Source organism: Staurois parvus, unplaced genomic scaffold (genome assembly GCF_062004578.1).
Source record: "Staurois parvus isolate SC_StPar_1 unplaced genomic scaffold, SC_StPar_1.0 ptg000441l, whole genome shotgun sequence".
NCBI lineage: Eukaryota > Metazoa > Chordata > Amphibia > Anura > Ranidae > Staurois > Staurois parvus.
In genome coordinates, this window is record NW_028318237.1 from 201,159 (window position 1) to 229,138 (window position 27,980).

The window sequence follows — 27,980 nt, forward strand, 5'->3', positions numbered from 1 at the left end:
CCCTACCCACGCCGCAGTTTGCGGCCGTCAGTCACTGGGTGCTGGCCAGTGATTACTCGTCGGTGCCCAGTGATTTCCGACGGGGAGAACTGTTTTGTTTACTAGCAGTTCTCATCCCGTCAGCTCGGGCACACTGCTTTGGATGCCATCCAAAGCAGTGTGATTACAGTGAAGCATATACACAGAGCTTACTGTGAAACAGCACATAGTTAACCCTTTGATCGCCCCTCATGTTAACCCCTTCCTGCCCAGTGCCATTAGTACAGTGTCAGTGCTTTTTTTTTTTTTTTTTTTTAGCACTGACCACTGTATTGGTGTTACTGGGGATGTCAGTGACACCAAGTCAGTTCCCCCCAGTGTCAGAATGCCCACCGCAGTCCCACTATAAGTCGCTGATCGCCGCCATTACTAGTAAAAATTAAACAAAAATTCCAGAATCTATACCGCCATTTGTAAATGCTATAACATTCACGGAAACCAATTAATTTACACGTATTTGGATTTTTTTTTTTAGCAAAGACACGGAGAAGAATACATTTTGGCCTCAGTTTATGACGAAATTTGATTTTTTAAATTTTTTTACTGGACATGTTTAATAGCAAAAAGTAAAAAATATAGTTTTCCCAAAATTGTTGGCCTTTTTTTTTTATAGCGCAAAAAATTAAAAACACACAGGAGATCAAATACCACCGAAAGAAAGCTCTATTTGTGGGGGAAAAAAAGGACGTAAATTTAATTTGGGTGCAGCGTTGCATTACCGCGCAATAGTCAGTAAAAGTAGCGCAAAAAATGGCCTGGTAAGGAAGGGGGGTAAATCCTCAGGAGGGCAAGTGGTTAAAGTAGAACTATGGCCTCACAAAAAAACAAAAAAACACCTGTGCTTCTGAATTTAACTATAAGGGTATCTACAGGTAAAGTTTTCTCTTAGTCCCCTGTCAACAAATACCTGTTGCCAGTGAAGTTCACGTAATGCAGGTTCCTGTGATAAGGTGGCAGCTAGGGATGCATCAATACCGATATTGGTATCAGTGCCAATACCGAGTATTTTCATGAGTACTCTTGAAAACACTATCGATACCTTAACCGATACTTTGTGCTGTGATTTGCTTTAATGAACGCAAATTTTACCGCAAAGATTAGCATGCTATTTGAACAGGAATTCGATTCCTGCCCAAATCACATGCAGTTTCCTCACTGCTCCTGTGTGAACCCAGGCTTGTCATAGCCCGAGCTCACACAGGAGCGGTGCAGGAAACCTCCCTGCAGGCATCCCATGCTGAGTGTCAGTGGTTAGCTGCTGACCAATCAGATGCTGTCTAGCCCGAACTGTCATCGCTGCAAGGAGAGAAAAGAAAGCGGCAGAGATTTCAAATCCCCACCACTTTCTCTTCTCCTACCACTGACACTCAGCTTGGGATGCCTGCAGGGAGGTTTCCCGCACCGCTGCTGTGTGAACAAGGACAATGACAAGCCTGGGTTCACACAGGAGCAGTGGGGAAACTGCATGCGATTTGGGCAGGAATCGCATTCCTGTTCAAATAGCATGCTAATCTTTGCGGTAAAATTTGCATCCAATAAAGCAAATTACACCACAAAGTATCGGTTAAGGCATCAATAGTATTTTCAAGAGTACAATGATAGGAGGAGAGAAAGCGGTGGGGATTTGAAATGACCACTGACACTCAGCATGGGATGCCTGCAGGGAGGTTTTCCGCACCGCTCCTGTGTGAACAAGGACTATGACAAGCCTGGGTTCACACAGGAGCTGTTGGAGATCGCCGCGCCGCTGGGCTCGGCGCAGGCGCAGTACACCTCCCTGTACGCGAGCGCCGGGACTTGGCCGACCGCGGCAATCAGGTTCGCGCATGCGCAGTAGTGACCACGGGCGCGCGCCTGGCACCAATGACAGCGCAGGGCGGGATATTTAAATGGCCCTGAGCTGTCATTCAGTGCCTTTTGGTCTCCTTGTATCCTGTGAACCTGTTGTAGTAAGTTGCTGACCCGGATTGTGCCCTGACCTTGCTGTTTTCTCCTGTTCTTGACCCTTGCTTGCCTGACCTCTCTCCTGAATGCCCCCTATTGGATCTGACCTGCTGTTGCTGACCTGGCGTGTGACCCGACTATTCTTTGCCCGCTGCTCTGTACCGCACCGTCCCCATAGTTACCGACCCAGCTTGTATGACCCTGCACTTGCTCAGCCATCCATCCATCCATCCGTCCCTCTCAACGGGGTCTCCAGACCTCCTCATACCTGGCTCTCTCCCGTGGGAGCCCCTGGCGAATACCCCTACCACTGACGGGTGTCCTCAGTAGTCACGACCTGGTCCTGGGGTACTCCAAGTCCATCCCCACCATCAGGGGCCCTGGTGAACAAGTACTCTGGGGCTTAGACTCCGTGCGCTGGGAACATCCGATCAGTGGAGTGCTAGTGGTACCGCCGGGCGGTCCCTTACAGTACCACAAGGCCATGACTGAGCCTAGAGGAGGGCCCTCCCCGCTAGAGGAAATTTGCAGGCACCTAGCTAATTTGACACAGGCCGTAACGGCCCTGCAGGACAGATGCATGCAGCTGGAGAATCGCCTCCAGACTGGCTCTATTTCTGACCCTGCCCCACAGGCCCCGGTTTCTGCACCACCGGCCCTGGTAGCTCAGGAGCCAGTCTCAGGGGCTTCCGCCCCGCTCCCTATGGCGGAACCCCGAGTACCCTTATCGGAGCGTTTTCACGGGGACCGCACACGCTTCCGGTCACTCCGTGATTCCTGTCTCTTGTTCTTTGAGCTGCAACCCCGTACCTTCCTGACCGAAAACGTGAAGGTAGGATTCATTATTTCACTATTACAGGGTGAACCCCAGGATTGGGCCCACCGGCTAAGGGGAAACAATGATCCTCACCTGGGATCGGTCAATAGTTTCTTTGAAGCAAAGGCCATCTTGTATGATGACCCACAGCGGGCAGCCTCTGCCGAAGCGACCTTATATGCGCTCCGGCAGGGCCGGCGGGCGGCAGAGGAATACGCCTCTGATTTCAGGCGGTGGATGGGGGACACACGCTGGAATGAGTTCGCTCTATTGCACCAGTTCCGTATGGGGCTCTCCGATCCCTTGAAATATGAGCTGGCCCGGGTGGAGGTTCCCGAGTCTCTAGAAGACCTTATTGCCCTGACAATTAAGATTGACCGAAGACTGCGGGAACGCAGGCTTGAGAGGTCCGGCCAGGGTCGCAGAAATACCTGGGGTCCATTCCTAGGCCCCAGCCCACCAACCCGACAAAGCATCCAGAACCCACCACCAGGAGATGTTCCGGAACCTATGCAGCTAGGTCTGGCACGGCCTAAATTATCACTGGAGGAATGCCAGCGCAGACGAGCCCAGAACCTCTGCCTTTACTGCGGTGAAGCTGGTCATATGGTGCGATCCTGCCCTCAGAAAATGAGTAAGTGCACCCGTTTTTCTTCCTTGTCTATTAGCAATACCTGTCCTTCGCAATACTTAGTAGTGCCCCTCTCCTTTCAGCTTCCAGAAAAGACCGTGGAGGTGACAGCCATAGTTGATTCGGGGGCATGCAGCTGTTTCCTGGATTTAGAGTTCGCTCACCAGCAGGGTATCCCTCTCCAACACAGACAGAAGGGCTTCAACATCTTTTTGGCCGATGGTTCCCAGATAAATTCGGGGGTAGTTAATCAGGAAACTCCCCCCATTGCCACTATCATTGCCAACCAGCACCAGGAGTTCCTCCGCCTGGACGCTATTGCATCACCTCTTTTCCCAGTCATTCATGGGCCCACAACCCCCAGATTGACTGGGAAACCGGGTCAATCTCGTTCCCTTCCCCATACTGTCGGGAACATTGTCGCACTTCGGGCCCCGCGGGGCCCCGAGTTCTCCTTTGCTCCGAAGGAGACTCCGATTTGAAACAGGTTATTCCCGCAGCCTATCATGGGTTCCTGGACGTGTTTAGTAAGCGGGGAGCCGATACTCTGCCCCCCCACCGCCCGTATGACTGTCCAATCGACCTGTTACCAGGCTCTGAAATCCCTTTTGGGCGTATTTTCCCCCTATCTGAGCTTGAATTGGGGGCCCTAAAGGAATATATCGAGGACAGCCTCCAGAAGGGATTGATCCGCCCCTCCACTTCTCCAGCAGGAGCGGGAATCTTCTTCGTGGAGAAAAAAAGACAAAACCCTGAGACCTTGTATCGACTACCGGGAGCTGAACAGGGTCACGATCAAAAATCGTTACCCATTGCCATTGGTACCAGAACTGTTTCAGAGCCTAAAGGCTGCGGTTATATTCACAAAGCTTGATTTAAGGGGGGCCTATAACCTGGTACGCATAAGAGAGGGGGACGAGTGGAAAACGGCTTTCCGTACCCGGTTTGGCCACTTTGAATACCTGGTCATGCCATTTGGGCTGTGCAATGCACCAGCCACCTTTCAACATTTCGTGAACGACATCTTCAGGGATTTTTTGGATGTCTTCGTTATCGTCTACTTGGACGACATACTAATTTTTTCACCCTCTCTAGAGGACCATAGGATACATGTGGCAAAAGTATTGGGGCGGTTGCGGCAGCATGGGTTATATGCTAAGGCGGAGAAATGTTGCTTCGAGCAATCTAGCATCACGTTTCTAGGCCTGATTATCTCCACTGCGGGGGTCGCGATGGACCCCCAGAAGGTCTCTGCAATTTTAGATTGGCTTGAACCCACGGACAAAAAAGGTGTCCAACGGTTTATAGGGTTCGCAAACTTTTATCGGAAGTTCATCAAGAACTTCTCGGGTCTGGTCTCCCCCATTACTCAACTAACCAAACTTGGAACCCGGTTCAAATGGACACCAGAGGCTCAAAGAGCTTTCGAAGCTCTGAAAAAGCTATTTACCTCGGCACCCATCCTGGGCCACCCGGACGCGGCCCTGCCCTACATCTTGGAGGTAGATGCATCGGAGAATGCGGTAGGATCCATCTTGTCTCAGCGGAAAGGCACCAAAGAGTTACTCCATCCCGTAGCATTCTTCTCGAGGAAACTCACCTCAGCGGAGAAGAATTACGATATCGGTGATCGAGAGCTGCTGGCTATCAAAGCAGCGCTAGAGGAATGGAGGTACCTGCTGGAAGGTGCCTCACACACCATATTGATTTTCACAGACCACAAGAATCTGGAATATCTGAGGACTGACAAGCGTCTACGCCCACGGCAGGCAAGATGGGCCCTGTTCTTTTCCAGATTTAATTTTCACATTACTTACAGGCCCGGATCTAAAAATACGAAGCCCGACGCGCTATCTCGTATGTTTGAGGACTCCGAAGAAGAACTGGTACCCGACACTATCTTGTCTTCAGGGAACTTCTTGGCGCTCCAGACGGACCTTCGCTCCAAGTTAATAGAAGCATCTACGGCCACACCAACCCCAGTTGGGGTATCCCTCCAGAACAAGGGGGGACTCCTGTGGAAGGAAGATTCAATCGTGGTACCTGAGGAAGTCCGGACCCTGGTTTTGGGGCATTGCCACGGTCACCCGCTGGCAGGTCACTTTGGCCCAGTCAAGACTCTGGAGCTTCTCCGGCGCTCGTTTTGGTGGCCAAACATGGCTAAGGATTGCAAGCGCTACGTGAGATCCTGTACCATCTGCCAGAAGAGCAAACCATCGAGGAGCAAAGCCTGGGGGCTGTTGCGACCTTTGCCGATTCCCGAACGGCCTTGGCAGAAGATCGCGATGGACTTCATAGTCGAGCTCCCACCGTCGCAAGACCACACAGCAATTCTGGTGGTCATTGATCGCCTATCCAAAATGGCTCACTTCGTGCCACTAAGGAAGACTCCGTCAGCAGCCGAGACGGCACGAATATTTATCTGGGAGATCGTTAGACTTCATGGAGTACCTGAGGACATCGTCTCTGATCGAGGGGTCCAGTTTACATCTAAGTTTTGGAGGGCTCTGTGCAAGGCCCTGGACATCAAGTTGTCCCTCTCCTCCGCGTTCCACCCTCAGACCAACGGTCAGACCGAGAGGACGAACCAGACCCTGGAGCAATACTTGCGTTGCTACACGTCTTTCCTGCAGGATGATTGGTTGTCACTCTTACCCCTGGCGGAGTTCGCTTATAAAAACGCAAGCCATTCGGCAACGGGGCAGTCCCCATTCTTTTCGAATTATGGGTTTCACCCTGTCTTTCTCCCTGATTTGGTCTCTGAATGCCCAGTTCCAGCAACGCAGGATGCGTTGACCTTCTTCTCCGCCAATAGCAAATTACTCCAGGAAGCCATCGCTCGGCCCCAAGAGGACAATAAGAAGGAGTTTAACAAGAAACGAAGAGGGGATTTGGCGTTGCGGCCTGGGCAGAAGGTGTGGTTGGCCACAACCAACTTAAAGATGCTTTGTCCCTCGAAAAAATTGGGACCTAAATTTGTGGGGCCTTTTCAGGTAAAGCGGATGGTCAACGAAGTGGCTTATCCTTCCGGACACGGTTCAGAATTCATCCAGTCTTCCATGTATCCCTGCTGAAGCCAGTGATCCCAGATGCCTTCCCAGAACGAGAATCCAGACCCCCAGAGGCCATAACGGTCGAAGGACAAGAGTAATTTGAATTGGAAACGATCCTTAAGTGCCGAAGAAGGGGGGGCCAGACCCAATTCCTAATTAAGTGGAAGGGCTATGGTCCTGAGGACAATTCCTGGGAACCGGCTCATAATGTCCACGCACCTAGACTGGTCCGGGAGTTTCTTCGTGATCACCCGTGGTGGAGAGATCGGGTGGGCATCCGGAGGTTGCCCGTAGGGGGGGGGGGGCAATGTCGGAGATCGCCGCGCCGCTGGGCTCGGCGCAGGCGCAGTACACCTCCCTGTACGCGAGCGCCGGGACTTGGCCGACCGCGGCAATCAGGTTCGCGCATGCGCAGTAGTGACCACGGGCGCGCGCCTGGCACCAATGACAGCGCAGGGCGGGATATTTAAACGGCCCTGAGCTGTCATTCAGTGCCTTTTGGTCTCCTTGTATCCTGTGAACCTGTTGTAGTAAGTTGCTGACCCGGATTGTGCCCTGACCTTGCTGTTTTCTCCTGTTCTTGACCCTTGCTTGCCTGACCTCTCTCCTGAATGCCCCCTATTGGATCTGACCTGCTGTTGCTGACCTGGCGTGAGACCCGACTATTCTTTGCCTGCTGCTCTGTACCGCACCGTCCCCATAGTTACCGACCCGGCTTGTATGACCCTGCACTTGCTCAGCCATCCATCCATCCCTCTCAACGGGGTCTCCAGACCTCCTCATACCTGGCTCTCTCCCGTGGGAGCCCCTGGCGAATACCCCTACCACTGACGGGTGTCCTCAGTAGTCACGACCTGGTCCTGGGGTACTCCAAGTCCATCCCCACCATCAGGGGCCCTGGTGAACAAGTACTCTGGGGCTTAGACTCCGTGCGCTGGGAACATCCGATCAGTGGAGTGCTAGTGGTACCGCCGGGCGGTCCCTTACAGGAGCAGTGGGAAAACAGCATGCAATTAGAAATCATATTCTATTTTTTGCGGTGCAATTTGCATCCATTAATGCAAATCGTACAACAAAGTACCGGTACTCAGTATTGGAAAGTACTTGACCGAAAGTATCGGGACTCATACTCGCTGATAGAAAAAAAAAACAACAAAAAACAACGTATTGGTGCATCCTTAGTGGCAACAATGCTTCAATGCTCACAGCTGTCACCCCCATGTAGCCTGGGCCTTCTTGTACTACAGTGGGATGAGTGAATGTTGTAGGGGGAGTGGCTATCATCATTGGCACTGCTGATTCTCACGTTTGTAGCTTGCTGAACAGTAGCAGGCCATGCCTAGTCCCTTTCTGGATTGACAGCACTCTGTTGCTGAAACCCTCCTGCTGTGAGCTGCAGTGCTTAGTGGGAGTAAATGGTACAAAAAGAGAGGATTTGGATCAGTCGGGGGGAAGTTTTTCGTTTTTTCATATATGAGGTTTCTGCATTGCAAATGAACAGGATGTGGTTCAGTCTGCCATACTTTAAAAAACACGTCTTTCAATACTGGAAATTTGTTGAACCACTTATGAGTGGCTAGTGTGCACCTAAAATTCTTTTGCTTCTGTAGAGTACTGGAGCCTTTCAGAAGCCATTGCTGGCCAGTCTGCCCTGGCTACCAGGGTCTAGCAATGCTACCGCAAGCACACTAAATCCAGCTACAGCGATAACTTGCACACTGAAGCCGACTACATTTTAACTCCAACCACCAAAGGAAAAATGTCAATAAAAATGACTTACTGGTGCCACCAAATTATCTGTGACCCAGGCAATTTTCAGGTCATTGCAAGTTTCCAACAAAATGGAGGTTATTCGTTTACACCAAAATCAACAAACTCCTGTAAAGTTGTTAAGTTTCACTATTCTCCAGCACAGAGAACACAAAGCAGCCCATAGAAAAGACTGTTTATTGACAGTATGGCTGAAGTCACTAACCTATGCCTGCTGGCAATGGCGATGCCGTTCTGGGTGGAGTGGCCGGAATATTTTTGGGTGGAATAGGTGGAGGTGCTAGAATGAAAAAAAAAAAAAAAAAAGAATTGTTAAAGTTCAGATGTACATGCAATAGACAACAATTAGTATGTTTTTTACTAAAATGGTTAAAATGTTCGACTTTTCTAAAGTAAAGGGTTTAGTGCAGCATTTCTCAACCTCATTTTTAGTCACAGCATTCTTTCAAATTAGGTTCACACCTATGCAGGTTGCATTGGAGCCGTTTCAGCATTGCATTTTATGTTGCGTTTTTGACGCGTTTGGCATTCTTTTCCTCCATTTTTTTTACATTTTTCTTGTTGCTAGGTAGATTTAAAAACACAATATGGATCAAAAATGCATCAAACACACAAAAATACATGCTTTTCTGCAGCGTTTCCATTGAAGTCTTTAGAACCAAAAACGCAACTTTTTGCATTAAAAAAAGTCCCTGACCCTTTCCAAAAAACGCACCGGGTGAAAATGCACAGCTGTGAACATGTCCCATAGAAAATCATGTTAAATGGACTGTACTGCGTTTCTGCAAAATGCTGCAGAAAACGCTTAGGTGTGAACCTAGGGCAGGGGTGGGCAATGCGTGGCTCTCCAGCTGTTGCAGAACTACAAGTTACATCATGCCTCTGTCAGTTTTGCAATGTCCTTTCTTTGCAATGCCTCATGGGAAATGTAGTTCCACAACAGCTGGAGAGCCGCACATTGCCCACCCCTGAGCTAGGGTAAAAGTATTCAAAATCTTGAGGCACTCCAGGTGAATCACCTTTTTTCCAGGAAAAACTGGGCCTTCATTTGGAGGTTAATAATATGGGTTGTGTTCCCTGCTGTGGACCATGGTTCCATCTTCTGATCCCTAGGTCACTGCCAATTCCTATAGTGAAATAAGGGTTGGAGGAAGGAACCACAGAAAGTGGCGGGAACACTTCAAAACTGTTGATTGCTGAAAATACCGAAAGCGGCTTTAGTGCCAGACTAGAGGGAAGGTAGGAAAGACAACCACAGGAGTGGTAAGCATGGTACCATTTCTTTACTTGCAAAGAACTGATGGTTTCATATATTTAGAGATCTGACAGGGTCTCTTTAGAGGTGAAATTCATATTTAACTTGCCAAGATATTTATAATTCGGATCAATCTTGTGATCAAGACACCCCTGTCAGTAATCACAGCCATAGCACCAGCAGAAACTTCTTTGCAACAGCAGCAGCACAGAACACAGCCCCAGCCTGCTGACTGGACAACACTGGAGCAGCAGCATGCTGATTAAGTTTACACTCTGCTCTCTACTCCTGTCAACACGAACAACAGTGGTCTTGCCATACAGAGGACTTAAGAAGGACAATATCAAGATAAATTTAGGCACTTAACACTGGTTTCATTTAAATATACATTAAATGATTCTTCAATATGTATATACAATGCCTTCAAAGTATTCTCACCCCCCTACAATTATCATGAGAGACGTTATAAAAATCTTTTATTTTTAATACATCATAAAATATAAACTTTTTAGGGTCCATACAAATACATAAATTTACAGCGCCTTTAAAAAGTATTCATACCCCTTGAAATTTACCACATTTTGTCATGGTACAACCAAAAATATAAATGTATTTTATTGGGATTTTATCTGATAGATCAACACAAAGTGGCACATAATTGTGAAGTGGAAGGAAAATGAGAAATGTTTTTTTTTACAAATAAGTATCTGAAAAGTGTAGCATGCATTTGTATTCAGCCCCTTTACTCTGATACCCCTAACTAAAACCTAGTGGAACCAATTACCTTCAGAAGTCACCTAATTAGTAAATAGAGTCCCCCTGTGTGTCATGTAATCTCAGTATAAATGCAGCTGTTCTGTGAAGCCCTCAGAGGATTGAAAAAGAACATTAGTGAACAAACAGCATCATGAAGGCCACCAGACAGGTCAGGGATAACGTTGTGGAGAGGTTTAAAGTAGGGTTAGGTTATAAAAAAATGTCCCAAGCTTTGACCATCTCACTGAGCACTGTTCAATCCATCATCAGAAAATGGAAAGAGTATGGCACAACTGCAACCTACCAAGACATGGCCGTCCACCTAAACTGATAGGCCGGGCAAAGAGAGCATTCATCAGAGAAGCAGCCAAGAGGCCCATGGGAACTATGGAGAAGCTACAGAGATCCACAGATCAGGTGGGAGAATCTGTCCACAGGACAACTATTAGTCATGCACTCCACAAATCTGGCCTTTATGGAAGAGTGGCAGAAGAAAGCCATTGTTGAAAGAAAGCCATAAGAAGTCCCGTTTGCAGTTTGCGAGAAGCCATGTGGGGGACACAGCAAACATGTGGAAGAAGGGGCTCTGGTCAGATGAGACCAAAATTGAACTTTTTGGCCTAAAAGCAAAACGCTATGTGTGGTGGAAAACTAACACTGCACATCGACCTGAACACACCATCCCCACTGTGAAACATGGTGGTGGCAGCATCATGTTGTGGAGACGCTTTTCTTCAGCAAGGACAGCAAAGCAACGACTCTAAACATACAGCCAGAGCTACAATGGAATTGTTTAGATCAAAGCATATTCATGTGTTAGAATGGCCCAGTCAAAGTCCAGACCTAAATCCAACTGAGAATCTGTGGCAAGACTTGAAAATTGCTGTTCACAGACTCTCTTCAACCAATCTGACAGAGCTTGAGCTATTTTGTAAAGAAGAATTGGCAGAAAAGTCTCTCTCTAGCGAAAGGGGGTTCTACAAAGTATTGACTCCGGGGGGCTGAATACAAATGACGTCACACTTTTCACAGATTTATTTGTAAAAAAATTTGAAAACCATTTATCATTTTCCTTCCACTTCACAATTACGTGCCACTTTGTGTTGGTCTATCGCATCAAATCCCAATCAAATACATTTACGTTTTTGGTTGTAACATGACAACATGGGGAACATTTCAAGGGGTACGAATACTTTTTCAAGGCGCTGTAACTACAATGACTGGTGTTTTATTAGAGGAGAGCATTTAGTTTAAAGTGATAGTAATGTAACATTTTTTTACATAACAAACATGTCAGTTACCTGTTCTGTGTAATGGTTTTGCTCATAGCGGCCCTGATCCTCCTCTTTTCATGTCCCCCGTTGACGTCCTTGGCTCCTTCTCCTCTCCATGTGCTTTCTGATAGTGGCACATGTGCAGTTTCGATCCCAAGCCAGGCTGTGCGCGACTACTGACACACACAGTGTGACTAGGGTCTACTCCCTCCTAACAGAATTTGATTGACAGTAGCAGGAGCCAATGGCTCCCGCTGCTGTCTTCATGTCCAGTGAGAAGAGAGAGAGCAGCGCTGGATCGGGCTCAGATAAGTATTTAGGGGAGAAGCTGGGGATAATCTGAACATAGAAGGTATTTTACCTTTATGCAGAGAATGCATTACATTAGAAATCCTTAAGCTTTTACAACAACTTGAAAAAGCATTTGTCACCCATTTGGAGAAAAAGGTCACAGGTTCTCTTGTTAGGACGCCCCACCTTGACCTTTCCTCCCCCTTGTGTGATAGTTTTCAGAATTGGTGATTGGCTATTCAGGCCCAAGAACCACATCTTGAGTGAAATGTGAGGAGGTCACATGTTCCTCTATACCGGAAATACTGGGTCTCTCCTAGGGTTCTTACAGAGGTACCACATACCAGGGAAAAGAGGCAAAGGTGAGTATAACTTACCCTGAATGGGCAAAGTCACACATTCTCCTTAAAGTGATTGTAAACGTTTAAAAAAAAAAAAAAAAACCAAAGTAAAAATACCAAACCAGTTTCTACTTACCTGCTCTGTGCAGTGGATTTGCACAGAGCATCCCTGAACCTCCTCTTCTTGGGTCCCCTGCAGAAGCTCCTGGCTCCTCCTCCTCTCGGTGGTACCCCATAGGAAAACGCTTTCTATGGGGGCCCATCTGCGTGCTCGCTCTCGAGCGCTGCTGTCAGCATCTGCAGACACAGACATAGGGATTCAGCTCCGCTCCCTCTTCACCAGCTTTAAATGACCGTCAAAGGCTCCGGGCTGCCTCAGCAAAGCCAGTGAGACCCGGAAGTGAAACGAAATAAGAGCTCCAGATGTGCACAGCGCTGGATCGAATGAGGGCCTTAAGATAAAAAATGTTTAGATTTAATACAGTGGGTAAAATAATTGTTTGATCCTCAGAAGATTTTGTAAGTTTGCCCACTTACAAATAAATGCAGGGCCTTTAATTTTTATCATAGATGTATTTTAAATGATAGAAACAGAATATCAATCAAAAATCCAGAAAAAATAAAAGATACAAATGTTATAAGTTGACTTGCAGTTCAGTGAGTAAAATAAGTATTTGATCCCCAAGTAAAGCATGACTTAGTACTTGGTGGAGAAACTCTTGTTGGCAAGCACAGAGGAAAGAAGTTTCTTGTAGTTGGTTACCAGGTTTGCACACATCTCAGGAGGGATTTTGGTCCACTCTTCCTTACAGATTTTCTCTAAATCCTTAATATTTCTTGGCTGTCGCTTGGCAACTCAAACTTTCAGCTCCCTCCATAAATTTTCTATAGGATTAAGGTCTGGAGACTGGTTAGGCCTCTCCATGACCTTGATGTGCTTCTTCTTGAGCCACTATTTTGTTGCCTTGGCGGTATGTTTTGGGTCATTGTCATGCTGGAAGACCCATCCACGACCCATCTTCAGTGTTCTGGCTGAGGGAAGAAGGTTCTCATCCACGATTTTACAATATATGGCCCCTGTCCATTGGCCCATCAATGCGGCAAAGTCGGCCTGTATTTTTAGCAGAGAAACAGCCCAAAAACATAACATTTCCACCTCCGTGCTTGACTGTTGGGATGGTGTTCTTAGGGTCATAGTCAGCATTTTTTCTTCCTCCACAGCGAGTTGAATTAATGTCAAAGAGCTCAATTTTGGTCTCGTATGACCACACCACTTTCTCCCAATCCTCTGAATCATTTAGTTGTTCATTGGCAAACTTCAAACGGGCCTGTAAGGGTGACTCGGCTAACCTTCAGATTTGGATTCCTCAAACGTAGATTCCAGAGGAGGTCCGAATAATTCAGCTGGTGTCTTCTTGGCCCATCAATGCGGCAAAGTCGGCCTGTATTTTTAGCAGAGAAACAGCCCAAAAGCATAACATTTCCACCTCCGTGCTTGACTGTTGGGATGGTGTTCTTAGGGTCATAGTCAGCATTTTTCTTCCTCCAAACACGGCGAGTTGAATTAATGTCAATGAGCTCAATTTTGGTCTCGTATGACCACACCACTTTCTCCCAATCCTTCTATGAATCATTTAGATGTTCATTGGCAAACTTCAAACGGGCCTGTAAGGGTGCCTTCTTGAGGAAGGGGACCTGCGGGCACTGTGAGATTTCAATTCATGGCAGCATATTGTGTTACCAATGGTTTGTTTCGGGACTGTGCTCCCAACTGCCTTGAGATCATTTACAAGCTCCTCCTGTTTAGATCTGGGCTGATCCCTCACTTTTCTCATGATCATCCTTACCCAATGAGGTAAAATCTTGCATGGAGCTCCAGACCGAGGGCGACTGATGGTTATTTTGTAGTCCTTCCATTTGTGAATAATCACTACAACAGTTGTCTCCTTCTCACCAAGCTTCTTGCCAATGGACTCGTAACCCAATGCAACCTTGTACAGGTCTACAATCTTGTCCCTGATGTCCTTTGACAGCTCCTTGGTCTTGCCCATGGTGGTGCCCAAGAAAGATTCTGTGGACAGGTGTCTTATAGACACATAATGAGTTGTCGTTAGGAGCTCCTTCTTAAATTGACAGGATTAATCTGTGTACCACATGAGCACATTGCCAGTCTGTGGGAGCCAGAATTATTGTTGGTTGGTAGGGGATCAAATACTTATTTTACTCACTGAATGGCAACTCAATTTATAACATTTGTATCATGTGTGTTTTTTCTGGATTTGTGGTTGATAGTCTGTGTCTATCATTTAACATACACCTATGATAAAAATTATAGACCTTTCATTTCTTTGTAGGAGGGCAAACTTACAGAATCTGCAGGGGTTCAAATCATTATTTTCCCCACTGTAAGCACTTTAGTCACTTGTCAAATTACTATAAAAAAATAAGTAAAAAGCAACTACGTACATAAATGGTCAGTACTAGCATAGTTATGATATATATACCAAATGTACATGACACCAAATAAGAACACATAAAAGGACTTACTTCCTGTGGGGAATGGTCTTGACAGCTTTGGGGATTCTGCAGTATTTAGTTGTGAAGCACCCCATATTTCAGGCTGATCTAGAGGAACTGAGACAGGAAAGGTTTCATTAAATAATACATTGTATGTAAATTTTACCATTCTCTCTTGATCACTTTCATTTTGTAAAGCGCTATGCAAACTGTTGGCGCTATATAAATCCTGTATAATAATAATAAAAAATACAGAAATCAGAGGGGAAAAAAACATCCTGACCGTATTTAAGTTACTAGATGCCCCTATTCCAGTAAACAATTCATCTTTGTAGATTTTAACTAAATACACGCAGATGTTTTCACCTTAAGGACTCGGCTCACCTTCAGATTTGGATTCCTCAAAGGTAGATTCCAGAGGAGGTCCGAATAATTCAGCTGGTGTCTTCTTACTAAAGGATTTTTATAACACAGACAGTATTAAAGTGCTGGCTGATGATTAGTCAAATGGTAAAGCAATTGGGGCAGCTAAGGTGTTACAGCCATCTTATCCTTATTGTAATACAGGAAATAAAATTGACTTTTAGTTTCCCTTTTAATTTCTAATATAGAGATTACATGTTCAAAAAATAATATAGAAGGTTAAATAGTTCAGGAGCAAGGAGTGATAAATAGTGGTGTTGTATTTCAAATGAAAGAACTTAAAACTAACCATGGGATCACACATATGCGTGCTGAAATCGTATTACGATTTATGCATGCATTTCTGTGTGAATACCAATGCGGTTTGAGTGTGATTTCACTTGAGGTGCAACTTTAGCATCTGCATTTCCACTGACTTCAACGCAGAATCGCCTCCCATTGACTTCAATGCCAACACGCCTCCCATTGACTTCAATGCCAACACGCCTCCCATTGACTTCAATGCCAACACGCCTCCCATTGACTTCAATGCCAACACGCCTCCCATTGACTTCAATGCCAACACGCCTCCCATTGACTTCAATGCCAACACGCCTCCCATTGACTTCAATGCCAACACGCCTCCCATTGACTTCAATGCCAACACGCCTCCCATTGACTTCAATGCCAACACGCCTCCCATTGACTTCAATGCCAACACGCCTTAAACTGACTTCAATGCAAATATATCTGTCAATCTCAATCATATGTAACCACTGACCTTTGCAAGCCACTATACTCTATCACTTGCAAGTCTGGAACACATCACTCCAACCTCGCACAGGTCCCTTTTTGGAATCACACTCAAAACGCAATGCCTGTAGATCGCATCAGTGTGAACCACCTCAATAGGAACACATAACATCTAGCCTGTCACGCAGATCTGTGCATTTGAAAATGCATAGAGAATCACATGTGAGTGAGCCAGGGATTAAAGGAATAAAAAAATGTCTAGAAAATGTTTGGCACACTGAAAGAGTTCCATAGTAAAGGAGGTATTGGGATGACTGAGCTCCTGATCCTTTCCCTCTTAAAATAAAATAGGTTTTGGTTGGAGTTTCTCTTTAATGCGTGACAAAATAAGTGAAAATACATTATGTGATAATCTGAGGTGTACAAAACTATACGATAAAATGTTTTTGGACATCTGCTTATCACAACCTTTATATAGCCAAAAGTATCTGGACACCCCTCTGAATTACAATTTTCCGGGGCTTCCAGTGAAGGGTACTGGTAAATCCTACAGCATATAAAAGGCATTTTAGACATTTGTGTGCTTCCAGTCTTGCAGTGTCAGGAAAGCAATTTTACGTTCCAGCATGACTGTGCAACTAACTAGCTCATTTACAGTGACATTAACCAACTTGCTGCCCAGGGCAATTCTGACATTTCTCACACACATTAAAATCAGCATTTTTTTAGTTAGGTAATTACTTAGAAATCCCCAAACATTATATATATTCTGAAAGCAGAAATAAAATGGTGGTTGTTGCAATTTTTCTCTTTCAATATATTTTTATTTTCATATTAATAAAATACCAGTACAAACACCTCCCAGGATATATGGGAGGAAAAGAGGAAAACAACAAAAAAAAATTGCAATATTCCCATCAATGAGGACATAGGCACATTCCACTGTGACCAACATAAAAAAGGGCACAGCAATAACATTCTGACAGTACAGGTTGTTGCAATTTCTTTATGTTGCACGATATTTGCACAGCTGTTTATCAAAAGCAAATTTTAAGGAGCAAAATAAGAATTTTGGTGCACACAAACAACATTTTTTGGTAAAATTTAAAAGAGGACGTTGCGCTGAGTAAACATAACAAAAATGTCCATATATAATACCCATTTTTTTGTAAAATATAAAAGATGATGTTGCACCGAGTAAATGGACACCAAAAATGTCAAGATTTAAAATTTTGCACGTTTGGGAAATGGCGACAAACTACGATACTTAAAAATCTACATAGGTGACGCTTTAAAAGCCTTTAAAGGTTACCAGTTTAGAGATAAACAAGAGGTCTAGTGCTAGAATTATTCTCACTCTGAGGTTTGTGGTGATACCGCACATATGTGCTGCAATTCCTGTTTACATATGTGCTGCAATTCCCGTTTACATATATGTGCAGGACCTGCACTTGCATTCTGGAGCTCTTTAGATTTTTTTTTAATGTTATTATTTTATTTACTTTATTTTTTCTAAATTAAACTTTGACTTATCTAGAGCTTCCCTTATCCTCTGGAATTTTCGACCCCAATCTATCAGACTATCGCCTATTCTGCTCACTTTTAGGCGATCTCTGAAAACCTCTCTCTTCAGGGAAGCCTATCCTGCCCTCAGCTAATAATGGAATCTTCTACTCTTCCTACCAGTCCATCCCCCACAGTTACTACCTTTTGTACCACTAGCCCCTCCCTCCTAGATTGTAAGCTCCATGGATCAGGACCCTCCTATCCCTCTTGTATTGAACTGTATTGTTGCTGTATTGTCTCCCGTTATATTGTAAAGCGCTGAGCAAACTGTTGGCGCGATATAAATCCTATATAATAATAAATTGCTATCACAAAGGCTGAATATTATTCTTAATGATAACCCAGGCAGTGACAGGCTTTGTTGAGAGATCTGGGGTCTATTTAGACCCCTGATCTCTCCTCTGCCTTCCAATGCAGCTGATCAGACACTGATCGGTCTAATCGACTGCTCCACTGACTGGCAGTGTTGCCAACCTCCTGAAGATTTGTTTACTGACAAAACATGGAAAATGTACCGACACAGGACATTTTTGTAACTAACAACCTGAAAAATGACATAAAACACTAACACAGTCAATATTGAAACAGTATAAACACAATATGGAAACATTGACAATACCCAGAACAAGTAATTTGACTGGTTTACACTTACGAACGTCAACACAGTATTACAAATTATCAGCCCATGCTATTTACAGACAGTTGTAAAAATCACAGATTTTTTTACACTGTCCGTAATTTTAATAACAGTTGACAACCCTTCTGGCTAGAAACAGAACCCGGGTAACCCTGCTGGCCAGGAACAAAGAACTAAAACTAGAAGTGACAAAATCCTTGCCACTTCTAGTTTCATACACCATAGAGAACATCAGGAAATGGCTGTTAGTCAGGTCTTCACATCCCACATCAATACCTGACCCAGGGGTGTATTTACCACAAGGCAAATAAGGCATTTGCCTAGCACGGCTTTTATCTGGGGGGGCGGGGGGCACTGCCCCTAGGAAAAAGGGACGGAAGAAGGGACACACGCGGCATGGTGGGTTCCGAGAGAGGTTGCGGGTTTCATGATGATGTACACAGCCCGACTCTAGTTCCCGGTGATGTCCAGAGCTGTGAAGGTGAGGGTCTCTCTCTTTCGCCATGGGGGGGGGGGGGCTGGTGTATGTGGGGAAGTGGTAGTGGAAGGCTCTCTCAGGTGGGAGTAAGGGGTGTTGTTGGTCAATGTCAGGCGGGGGGGGGGGGGGGCATTTTTGTGATGCCTAGGGCAGCACAAAACCTAAATACACCACTGACCTATCCTCACAAATATTATTCTGGCTGAATGGGTAAATTTCCCACAGACACACTTCAAAGTCTTGTGAAAAGCCTTCCAGAGCAGTGGAGGCTGGTATAGCCACAAATGGGGGCCAACTCTATATTAGTGCCCAAGGATCTGGAAAGGAAGGTTCAACAAACTGAAATTGCTTTCATCTCCTCCCAAAGACTCACCACAAATGGGTGCTCAGCCTTTATATTGTCATATATTTGTGCAATGATTCATAATAATAGAGAGCAACATCTGTTCTTTCCCAGAGAAAGGCTTTAATTAGATAACAGGCCCAGAGTGTACAAACAAGTACTGTACATCTTTCTCAGCATGTGCCTCTGAAGAGTTCATATCGATCATAAGCACATATTCATGATATAATATCTTCCATCCAATTCAATCCTGGTCGTCACTGATAGATTGGGTCCCTCGCTAACAATCTAGAATGAACCATAGTGGTACCCTGTCTTGTCATCTGTGACATACTGATCAAATGCAGGCTGGAGGCCTTGACAATGAAAAAGAAAAAAAAAAAAGATGAATATTTCCACCATTGTATTGCAGTGGCATCGGTTTAATACTGTAATTATCATATCCAACTACAGTAGTTAATAATTAAAACATAGAATAGTTGTTCATTTGTCAACCTAAAAACAGAGCAGTGTATTTGTTAACACAGTGTACTGTATTAGAGCAGGGGTTCTCAAACTACGGCCCGCGGACCGAATCCGGCCCGCCAAAGTTATTTACATGGGCCGCTGGGCCAGCCGATAAAGCAAAGCAAAACAAAAAAAGAAAAATCAGGCACTGGCAAATAGCTAGGCTGCTACAGTTCATTTTGGTGTCCAGTGCGTTACAGTGTATCTGGCTGATATGCAGAGCCATAAAAAGCAGTGTGCAGGAGCTGCCAGGGGAGAGATCTGTGTTGTTTACATACAAACCTCTTCCCCGTCAGTGATGATCGGTGATCGCCAGGTGCTGGCAGAGAATCACCAGTCGGGACCCGGTGATCGATAGCGGAGACCGCCAATGACGGCGCGGGCAGAGTGCGCACGCGACCCTACCCGGAAATGCAAAATCACATATATACATGATTTTGTGCAGCCCTGCAGCTCTGTAGCAGTATTTCTGCTACATGGCGGCAGGAAAGTGGTTACTCATTGACCGGGACCTGCTGACTAAACACTGCTGTATCCAATCGCAGCGTGGGAAGGCAGAGGGCACGCGCACATGCCCCAAGTCCAGAAGCAATCTCGCAGCATTTATTCATGTTACTGAGCTCGCAGCTGCCGCCTGGTCATAGTAAATCTACTGTGATTGGACGGGTGAGTAGTTAAAACCTACATATGTCCTAAAGATAATTTAATAAATTATCTTGAATATGGAAATTACAGTTCTTGTTTTGGCTAGCTAAGGCAGGCCATACATTATTCTTTTTTTTTTTTGTTCAACCTGCAGGTCGAACAATAAAAAAAAAATGGATTCCCCCATCCATACATTTGTATTCTGACAGCGGAGGGCCTTCTCCGCTGTGAGAATAAAGTGTTCAGTGCTGTTAGCTATAGCCAACAGGCTGGTTGTACACAAGTCGATCAGTAGCTGGACCTATGTACAACCAGCCTGTGCATAGATGGATCGAAATTCAGCTGCTCGCTGCTTAACTGCCTGAATTTTGATCCATGTACGGCCGCTTTACTGTAAGGCTGATAAATTTGTTCCTTTAAAATCAACGATATATGATAAGAAAGAGTCAAGTGTTGTGATACCACACATGGGCAACGCTTCTATGTGAAATCATTATATTAAACAGCTATACAAAGATCTGACATTACTACCATATGATGACACACAATGATGGACTCCGGCTGCCCTGGAGGAAGGGAAAATTAATTTTACCGCAATAAAACTAACCTTGCAACTTCGGCTGTGGGAGTTGAACGCCTCGGCCTAGCAATCTCTTCACCTGTACAGATTGAGAGAAGAAATGTTATGAAGTCTCTGAGGACACGGTTAATTAACAGAATTCCTTCAACTTCATTTTAGCTGGTATAGGGCACTATCAGGTGTCATCCAAAGTGGCCCCTGAGGTGAACGTGTCAGTAAAATTTGAATTGCAGACGAGCAGCTAAGACACCGGTGTCCTTAAAAATGTTTCCAGCAGCTCCAACTTTTCAAATTTACATAAACTCCAAGCAGCAAGTAAGATCAATTAGTGAACTGCTTATGGTGACCAGGAGACATTACAATTTGTCTTAAAGCAAACCAACAGGTTGTCTTTAATCACTTCGCATCAAGGTCATTTTTCACACACACGTTAAAATCTGCATTTTCCACTAGAAAATTACTTAACCCCCCCCTACAAACAATTACATATTTTTTGGAAGTAGAGGCCCTGTACAATAAAATGGTGGCAGTTGCAATATTTTATGTCACATCGTATTAGCCAGACCATATTTTCAGAAAAAAATATAATACCCATTCACAATATAATACCCATATTTACGGTAAACTCTAAAAGATGGAGGGGTTGCATTGCGAAAACAGGCCAAACATGTTAAGCTTTAAATTTGCATGTGCCTGTAAAATGGCGAAAAACTAAGGTTCTCTACAGGCAAAATTTTAAAAACCTTTCCAGGTTATCTATTTAGAATTACCCGTAAATTAAGACTGTAGAATTTTTGTTCTCACTCCATGTTCGCATCAATGACTCACATGTGGGGCTAAATCGCTGTTTCACTTTACATGTGTTTGCCTTCCTGTGTGCATTCAGGGTGACAGGATCGATTTACATTTTTTTTTTTTTTAAAATTCTAATTTAAAATGAACACTTTTTTCATTGACCTTTATGTCTATCACAAGGGTGCTAATAAGCCCCCTATGCGATTGCATGGGCAGGTGACAGGTTCTCTTTATGGAGACAAGAAGGGTCTATAAGACCCCTAATGTACCTCTGGCCTCCATTGCAGCTAATCCAGCATAGATGAGGCTTGATTAGCGGATTCCCCAACCACAGCAGCCACGCAATGGCAGCACTGAACCCAGAAGTGACTAATTGCTCAATGTTTCTGCATTTATTATTCACAGAGGAGGAGATTGGGGAACAGGAGAGCCTGCGAATCACTGCGGGCAGCGGCTGGGGGGGGGGGGCTGCACATTCTCAGTACCGTAAAAAGCCAGTCACCAGTGGGGAAAAAAAAAAAATTACCAAGCTCATGTGACCTTTGCATAGCAAGTGGGTAATCCCCCCCCCCCTTTCCTTCATGCACACTCTTCTTTCCTTCAGCCCCTGCTCTACTCACTTGCTAGAAAAGATATGTGTAGATTGTAAGCTCGAAAGAGCAGGGCCCTCGATCCCCTCATGTTTTGCATTGTATTGGTATTGTTCTGTCACATGTTCTGTCCCCCTTTGTAATGTACAGCGCTGAGCGAACTATTGGCGCTTTATAAATACTGTATAATAATGATAGACTGTAGCATATATACTAGTAAAATCGTCTTTCAGTGCAAATCAACAAGTCTGAATCAAACTTTGGCCTATCCTGCCATTTTAGGAGCTGATCTGTAAGAACATATACTATATTGATTAATATACAGGTAACCACTATACATCTACAAATTCATATATGAAATACACTCAATAAAGGTCTTTGCTGGCTGAGTGTGAAGCTATGGAGTCCCTCTGGTCATCTCCTCCCTTCAGTGCTTCTGCTGCTCCGGGCAGACAGAATTACTTTCTGCCGTCACTGACCTCAGTGAGAAAGCTACAGCAGGAGTGCAGAGAAAGGGGACTTTGCCGGGGGAACTCCAACAGCTTCAATGTCACCATCAACGGTGCAAAGGGATCATTTAACACACAGACTGTTCTCATCACTCTGCAATACCAGACTACAGTTTCCTCAGAGTCCATATTATAAAGAAAAATCTTTTTTTTTTCTGAGGGTTTAAATGGGAAATAGAATCAACACCTTTTTATTTAAATTAATTCGACCAATATATTTTGCTGTAAGAGATAATGACAATTTTTTTTTAGTACCCACTCCCTATGAATAAGAGAAGAACATGTAGACTAGATGTAGTGTTCTGTCAGTTAACAAAAATCTGAATTTGAATTGTTAAAATACAAATCAGAAACAAAAAACCTCAAGGGCCCACTCACTCCTGTGCAGTGTGTTGTAGTGTCATTCATATCCTGACATACTGCACAGCAATGTATTGTGGTGTACTGCATTGTGCATGTTTTTTCATGCATTGTGGTGCGTGGGAAGTCCATTACTAATGCATGTGCTGCCTTAATAGAGCGCACATTAACAAGTGCATTAAGTATGAATGAGCCCTGAAAGATTATAGTGAATCTGTAGAGGTAAAAAAAAGAAAGAAAAAAAAAACTCCAAATCGCCAAAATAAATATGTAAATTACAGTCCTCCCTATGGAGAATTAAGACATTCCCTGCACGGCCAATGTCTACCGTAATAAAGACAAACCACTGCCCAAATAATCTTCAGAATCCCACACTTCCAGACGTGCCGAATTGCTGGTCACCTAAAATACACTCTTGCCGGCCCCAAATCACACAGGGCACGGGGGATCCAACATTGCACACAGGACATGGGGGGGGGGGGACCGACCTGCCCAGGGGGGCAGGGGAACCGACCTGCCCAGGGGTCATTCCCAAATGACTAGGTATCCAGAATTCCCAGAGGATCAGGGGATCCGGCCTTCCCACAGAACAGGGGAAATGGCACTGCCAGAGAATAAAAGATCCAATATGCCTAACGGACCTGGGATCCGACATGCCCAGAGGACGGGGGAACCGACATGCCCAGAGGACGGGGGAACCGACATGCCCAGCGGACCGGGGGAACCGACATGCCCAGCGGACCGGGGGAACCGACATGCCCAGCGGACCGGGGGAACCGACATGCCCGGGGGAACCGACATGCCCGGGGGAACCGACATGCCCAGCGGACCGGGGGAACCGACATGCCCAGCGGACCGGGGGAACCGACATGCCCAGCGGACCGGGGGAACCGACATGCCCAGCGGACCGGGGGAACCGACATGCCCAGCGGACCGGGGAAACGACATTCCCAGAGGACTTGGAGTTCAAAGATTCCTCAGGTGTCAGTTTCTATTCCTCATAGCAAAGCACAGCAGTGCGGGTGGCGAAGGTAAATATCAACAAACGTCACACTTTAGGAACATACCAAGTTCAGTATTTTCAGTGTTGCTGGGAAAAAATAAAACCTGGAAGCTGAAGTTTTGATGTGCTCTGAAAAGATTTCTGGTCACACAGAATGAATACCAGTGTACGTACATGCATGCAAGTGTGAAGAGGCCAGAAATATCGGGTATACATTGTGAACACATATCAAACATATCAAAGTGCAACTCCAGCCAATTATTTATATTTTAGAGAGAGTGGATGGAGTGTCATAACTGTCCTTTAGGAGATTTTCTCACTGTCCTGGTGTCTGGGAGGTTCCAAACCTCTCTCAACCCAAGACTAACAAAAAAAAAACTGAACCAAAAAATTAAAAATTCTAGAATATATATAAGTGTGTGTGTGTATGTATGTATGTATGTATATATTTATTGGCTTGAGATATATACTTGGAAGTCAAAACAATTGCTACTTAGATACAAAATCTCACATGAAAATTCTACTTACTTGACAAGTTTCTCTTAATTGAGCCCTATATTAATAAAAATGAATATTTGTTAATTCACAAAGCATGCATGGGTTAGACAATCATTAGTAGTCACACATTAGAAACGAAAGCCGGTTAAGTCATATTAATTCAGGCCTGGACAATCTTCACCAGTCAGGAAGAGGGGAAGATACAGCAGGTGCCCAACTATGACCCTTTTTTAGTAACGTGGAAACACAGCTTTGCTGTGGCTTGTTTAGCGTGAATGAGCGCCTTGTTTGTCGTGGCTGGAGAGGCCTGGAGCTGCACGCTTGTCACATTAGGTTGAGTGCCTGTCTCTGTCCAGCTTCTGTCTTCCCACAGAGAGACATGGCCTGCCGGCATGCAGCACCGGTACATGGAGCTCCGTTACACTGTGGGCCACAGGGCTTATGTGAATGAGGCCCTCAAAATAGTTCTGCTTTATTTATAGACTACTAACACTAAGAAAACTGCAAGTTCAAAAAAGCGCATGCATATACACGTGTACTACATTTTGCTTTATCCATAGGTCACTATTCTATGTTGCCAGAGCCTGCCTCCTTTCCTGGTTGGTGGTCATTCAGGGGGAGATTTACTAAAACTGGAGCACTCAGAATCTGGTGTAGCTGTGCATGGGAGCCAATCAGCTTCTAACTTCAGCTTGTTCAATTAAGCTTTGACAATAATCCCTGGTTCACACTGGATCTGACTTTGAAATCTTGTGACTTCGCTAGAAGTTGCACGATTTCAAAGTTGGATGGCAGTGTGACTTAATAAACATCTTCGCGACTTCATGCACAGATGTCTATCAAAGTCGGGTCCCAAAATGGCAAAAGTAGTGCAGGAACTACTTTCTGATCAGTGCAACTCTGACTTTGTTAGAACAATTCCATTGCCGTTCATTGCATGCGATTTGAATAATATCAAATAGCATGACAATTTGCATCGGTGTGCACCGGTGCTTAAACCTAAAAGCTGATTGCTTACTATACACAGCTGCACTAGTTTTAGTAAATCTCCCCCTCAGCATCATCCAGCTCTTTCCCCTCCAGCCTTACTGTCCCTGGCCCACCCCTTTCATTCATTGGTTTTAAATTATTTCAATCTGGGAAGCTCAGAATGCATTCAAATACAGTTAGGAAGAAAAAAGCAACTGAATACCTGAGCTCCTGCGCTGGACAATGGACCAATGTCAGTATCCCCACATGTGTATGAAAGGAATGCAAGCTTTGCTGCCCTCAACGGACCAGGGAAATCCAAAAAGAACTGTATATGAAGAGACAAAAAGTGGGCGCACAGGCCTAGTGCATTACCTTTAAAAACGAAATGCATTGATAAAAAGTAAAATACTCACAAGAGAAATAAAACCAGATGGAGAGCATGTCACAAGAAATGAAGTGTGGTCCAATACCCCTGAAGGTAGTCTGGTGGGGGACTGTAGACCTCTGGATAGCTGATGGCTGACGCATTTGGAGGTTGTACATCTTCCTCAGAGCCAAGCTCTCTATTTGATTTTATTTCTCTTGTGATTATTTGACTTTTTAGCAATAAATGTTGTTTTTAAAGGAAATGCACTAGACCCGTGTGCCCTCTTTTTGTCTCTTCATATGCATGCAAATACATCCTGCCTTAGGAAAGCCCACCTCACCAGGCTGACATCCACCCAGTCAAGGATTTTTTTTTATATTTGCCTAAATCCTCCCAAGAGCCAAGCAATTTCCTGCATCATGGGTGTGGGCTTTTAAAAGAAGTACCGAGGCAGGGTGCTGTGATGCTTTCCGGAAGGTATGGACAGCACCCTACTTGCCCCTTCCACCAGCCATTAACTGCCTGCACTGGATAGAGAACCACAGAAACCCGGCAATAATGTCACTGGGACTAAAATAAGATATGCAATCAAAATGGAAAAATTGCATTTAAAAATGTAATTAGCATGTTGGTGAGGAGGGAAAGGAGGAAAGAGAGGAGGGCAAAAAAATAAGCAGCTATTATCCTCCATCTCTTGTTGTTTTTTTTTTTGTACCAGCCACTTGCTACTTGTTTATATTAAACGCAGCTGTCAATCAAACAAGAGAGAACGTGGGAACACAAGGAGAACCTACATGTTCAGTGCAGCGATGTCATCTGTCCCTTAAGAAATGTAGGTGAGATGTGGAAAGCCTATGACCACTGAGCTATGAAGCCAGCAAAGATCTAGCCAACAGGTCGACACACAAATATATCTCTCAACCCCCCACCTCACCCCCTCGGTCTCCACCCGAATCACACACCTACTGAGCGACATATCAGACTGGATGTTGCTCCACTTCCTTAAACTGAACCTCTCCAAAACCGAGTTTCTTGTCTTCCCCCCAGCCTGGACACCACCCCCCATTGACTTCTCCATCACATCCAACAACGCCACCATCAAACCCGCCCCGCAGGCCAGAGTACTTGGTGTCATTCTGGACTCCAACCTATCCTTCCAGCCCCAAGTCCAATCTTTAACAAACTCATGCAGACTCCACCTCCGCAACATCGCCAAAATCCGCACGTTCCTAACCCCAGAAACCACTAAACAGCTCATCCACTCCCTCATCATATCACGACTCGACTACTGCAAGCGCCGGCCCCGTGAATGCTGGAGTCTGTGGGTAGCACGTGGCATCAAGTGTGGTGGTGTTGGAGCGGTTTTTGCATCGAGTTTTGCAGCCATTCTGGAAATTTTAACATGTCCCTGTACAGTATTTATGCCTTTAAAGTGCACTTTATAAAGAGTTTTGAACAGATTAGATGTTTTTCTGACCTCCGGAATGGATTAATTGATTTTCAATGCATTTACAAACTTTTTTTAATCATGTCCCTGTACAGTATTTACGCCTTAAAGTGCACTTTATAAAGAGTTTTCAACAGATAAGACTTTTTTTTTTACTTTTTTCTGACCTCCGGAACGGATTAATTGGTTTTCAATGCATTCCTATGGGAAACCGCGTTTCGGTTTACGAATTTTTCGCCATACAAAACATCCCGGAGAATGCATTAAATTCGTAAACCGAGGAACGTCTGTATTTCAGTTTTGCATGTTTGCTGGAACTGTCAACCAGACACTCCAGTGGTGAGTTATCTAAATTTCCAATCCACTAGATCAAAGGAATTTGGTGACAAGATTTTGTTATGCTCGGTTCACACTGCTGCGACTTGGGATCCAACTTGTGAGACCCCCCAAGTCGCATGATATGTGAAATCCCATGAGTCAATGACAGCTGTCTTAATTAGCACTACTGAAATTGCTCCGACTTTAGAACAGGCTCCTGTACTACTTCAAGGTGACTTCTGTCCGACTTGCGCCCATAGACTTTAATGGAAGTCGCCTCAAAGTCGGATTCTCATCTATAGTGATGTGATTTGGATCCGACATTACAGGAAGATTACCTGTAGGTGATGTTCTCATTGGCCACAGGCAAAGTTGCATGGCATGAAAGTTGCAACAAAATTGTACTCGAGTTGCCAACAAATCGCCAGGAAGTCGCCTGGCAAAATTGCGACTTTCAATTCCGACACTTAAGGAGCTTTTACTGAAAAATGTTGCACATTGTGGTATTTAGAGAATGAAAAG

General features: G+C 44.9%; 1 protein-coding gene and 1 long non-coding RNA gene across 2 annotated transcripts in view; one reads left to right on the top strand and one right to left on the bottom strand.

Annotated features, from left to right (window-relative positions):
- Positions 1–27,980, bottom strand: part of SGIP1 (SH3GL interacting endocytic adaptor 1) — a 230,210-nt gene that overhangs the window by 83,241 nt on the left and 118,989 nt on the right. The window contains exons 8-12 of the mRNA XM_089687948.1: positions 24,385–24,409; positions 20,627–20,678; positions 15,073–15,140; positions 14,719–14,805; positions 8,460–8,534 (exon numbers count right to left, since the gene is read on the bottom strand). Coding sequence (XP_089544074.1) covers positions 8,460–8,534; positions 14,719–14,805; positions 15,073–15,140; positions 20,627–20,678; positions 24,385–24,409 — 307 coding nt within the window. The remainder of the gene's footprint in view (positions 1–8,459; positions 8,535–14,718; positions 14,806–15,072; positions 15,141–20,626; positions 20,679–24,384; positions 24,410–27,980) is intronic.
- Positions 1–27,980, top strand: part of LOC149453995 (uncharacterized) — a 196,596-nt gene that overhangs the window by 55,725 nt on the left and 112,891 nt on the right. The window lies entirely within an intron of this gene.